Source organism: Protobothrops mucrosquamatus, unplaced genomic scaffold, assembly GCF_001527695.2.
Source record: "Protobothrops mucrosquamatus isolate PMUCROS unplaced genomic scaffold, P.Mucros_1.0 scaffold1461, whole genome shotgun sequence".
NCBI classification, from domain to species: Eukaryota; Metazoa; Chordata; class Lepidosauria; order Squamata; family Viperidae; genus Protobothrops; species Protobothrops mucrosquamatus.
Genome location: NW_015387639.1, coordinates 44317 through 44940, shown reverse-complemented (window position 1 = coordinate 44940; position 624 = coordinate 44317). Strand labels below are relative to the sequence as shown.

The 624-nt window shown below is 37.8% G+C and overlaps 1 protein-coding gene across 1 annotated transcript in view; it reads right to left on the bottom strand.

Moving 5' to 3' along the window:
* LOC107292960 (immunoglobulin lambda-1 light chain) overlaps positions 1–84 on the bottom strand; it is a gene marked incomplete at its 5' end in the record, with an annotated part of 9095 nt that extends 9011 nt beyond the window's left edge. The window contains one exon of the mRNA XM_015822087.2: positions 9–84. Within this exon, the coding sequence (XP_015677573.2) occupies positions 9–84 (76 nt within the window). The remainder of the gene's footprint in view (positions 1–8) is intronic.
* Positions 85–624: the final 540 nt, after the last annotated feature.

The window sequence follows — 624 nt, the reverse complement described above, 5'->3', positions numbered from 1 at the left end:
TGACTTACCTGTGACGGTTAGCTCGGTTCCTCCTCCGAAGACATACCACAGTGATGCACAGCTATACAAAAACCTAGTGTCATTTCATAGCAAAAAAGTCACAGAGATTTTAAAGAGAAAAATCATAAACCTCTGTTTCATATTAGAACAGGACAGGAGATGTCCTTGATATAGTTATTTCAATTTTCTTAAATCCCATGGAGTGCATTTTTTTGGGGGGGGGAGAAAAAGCCAATGGCCCATTTTCAGAGTAGTAAAAGACGAGCCTGTTGGTGTTTTATAAAGATCTCAAGGTTCCATTCTTGAAATGATTCCTTTCTGGATATAGAGAGATTTCTTGAAGATTGAGTTAAGCTCAAGTGTCTGCAGCTTTTCCACTTTAGCAAATATAAGCTATGTTTAAGAAGGGCGACAAGTTACTTTGTAGGTACCGACATTTTTTCTATGCTCGAACTGTTTTTGATGAATTTAAGCCAATGCACTAGATCTGTTGAGTAGATCCACCAGACATGGATCAGTTTTCTGATTCTGACTTATCCTATCTAAATGTCCTTGAGGTTGAAAACTCAGTGAATCATACAGGATAGATAGCTTTCAATTTCTCGGGACACCTTATATGAGGAA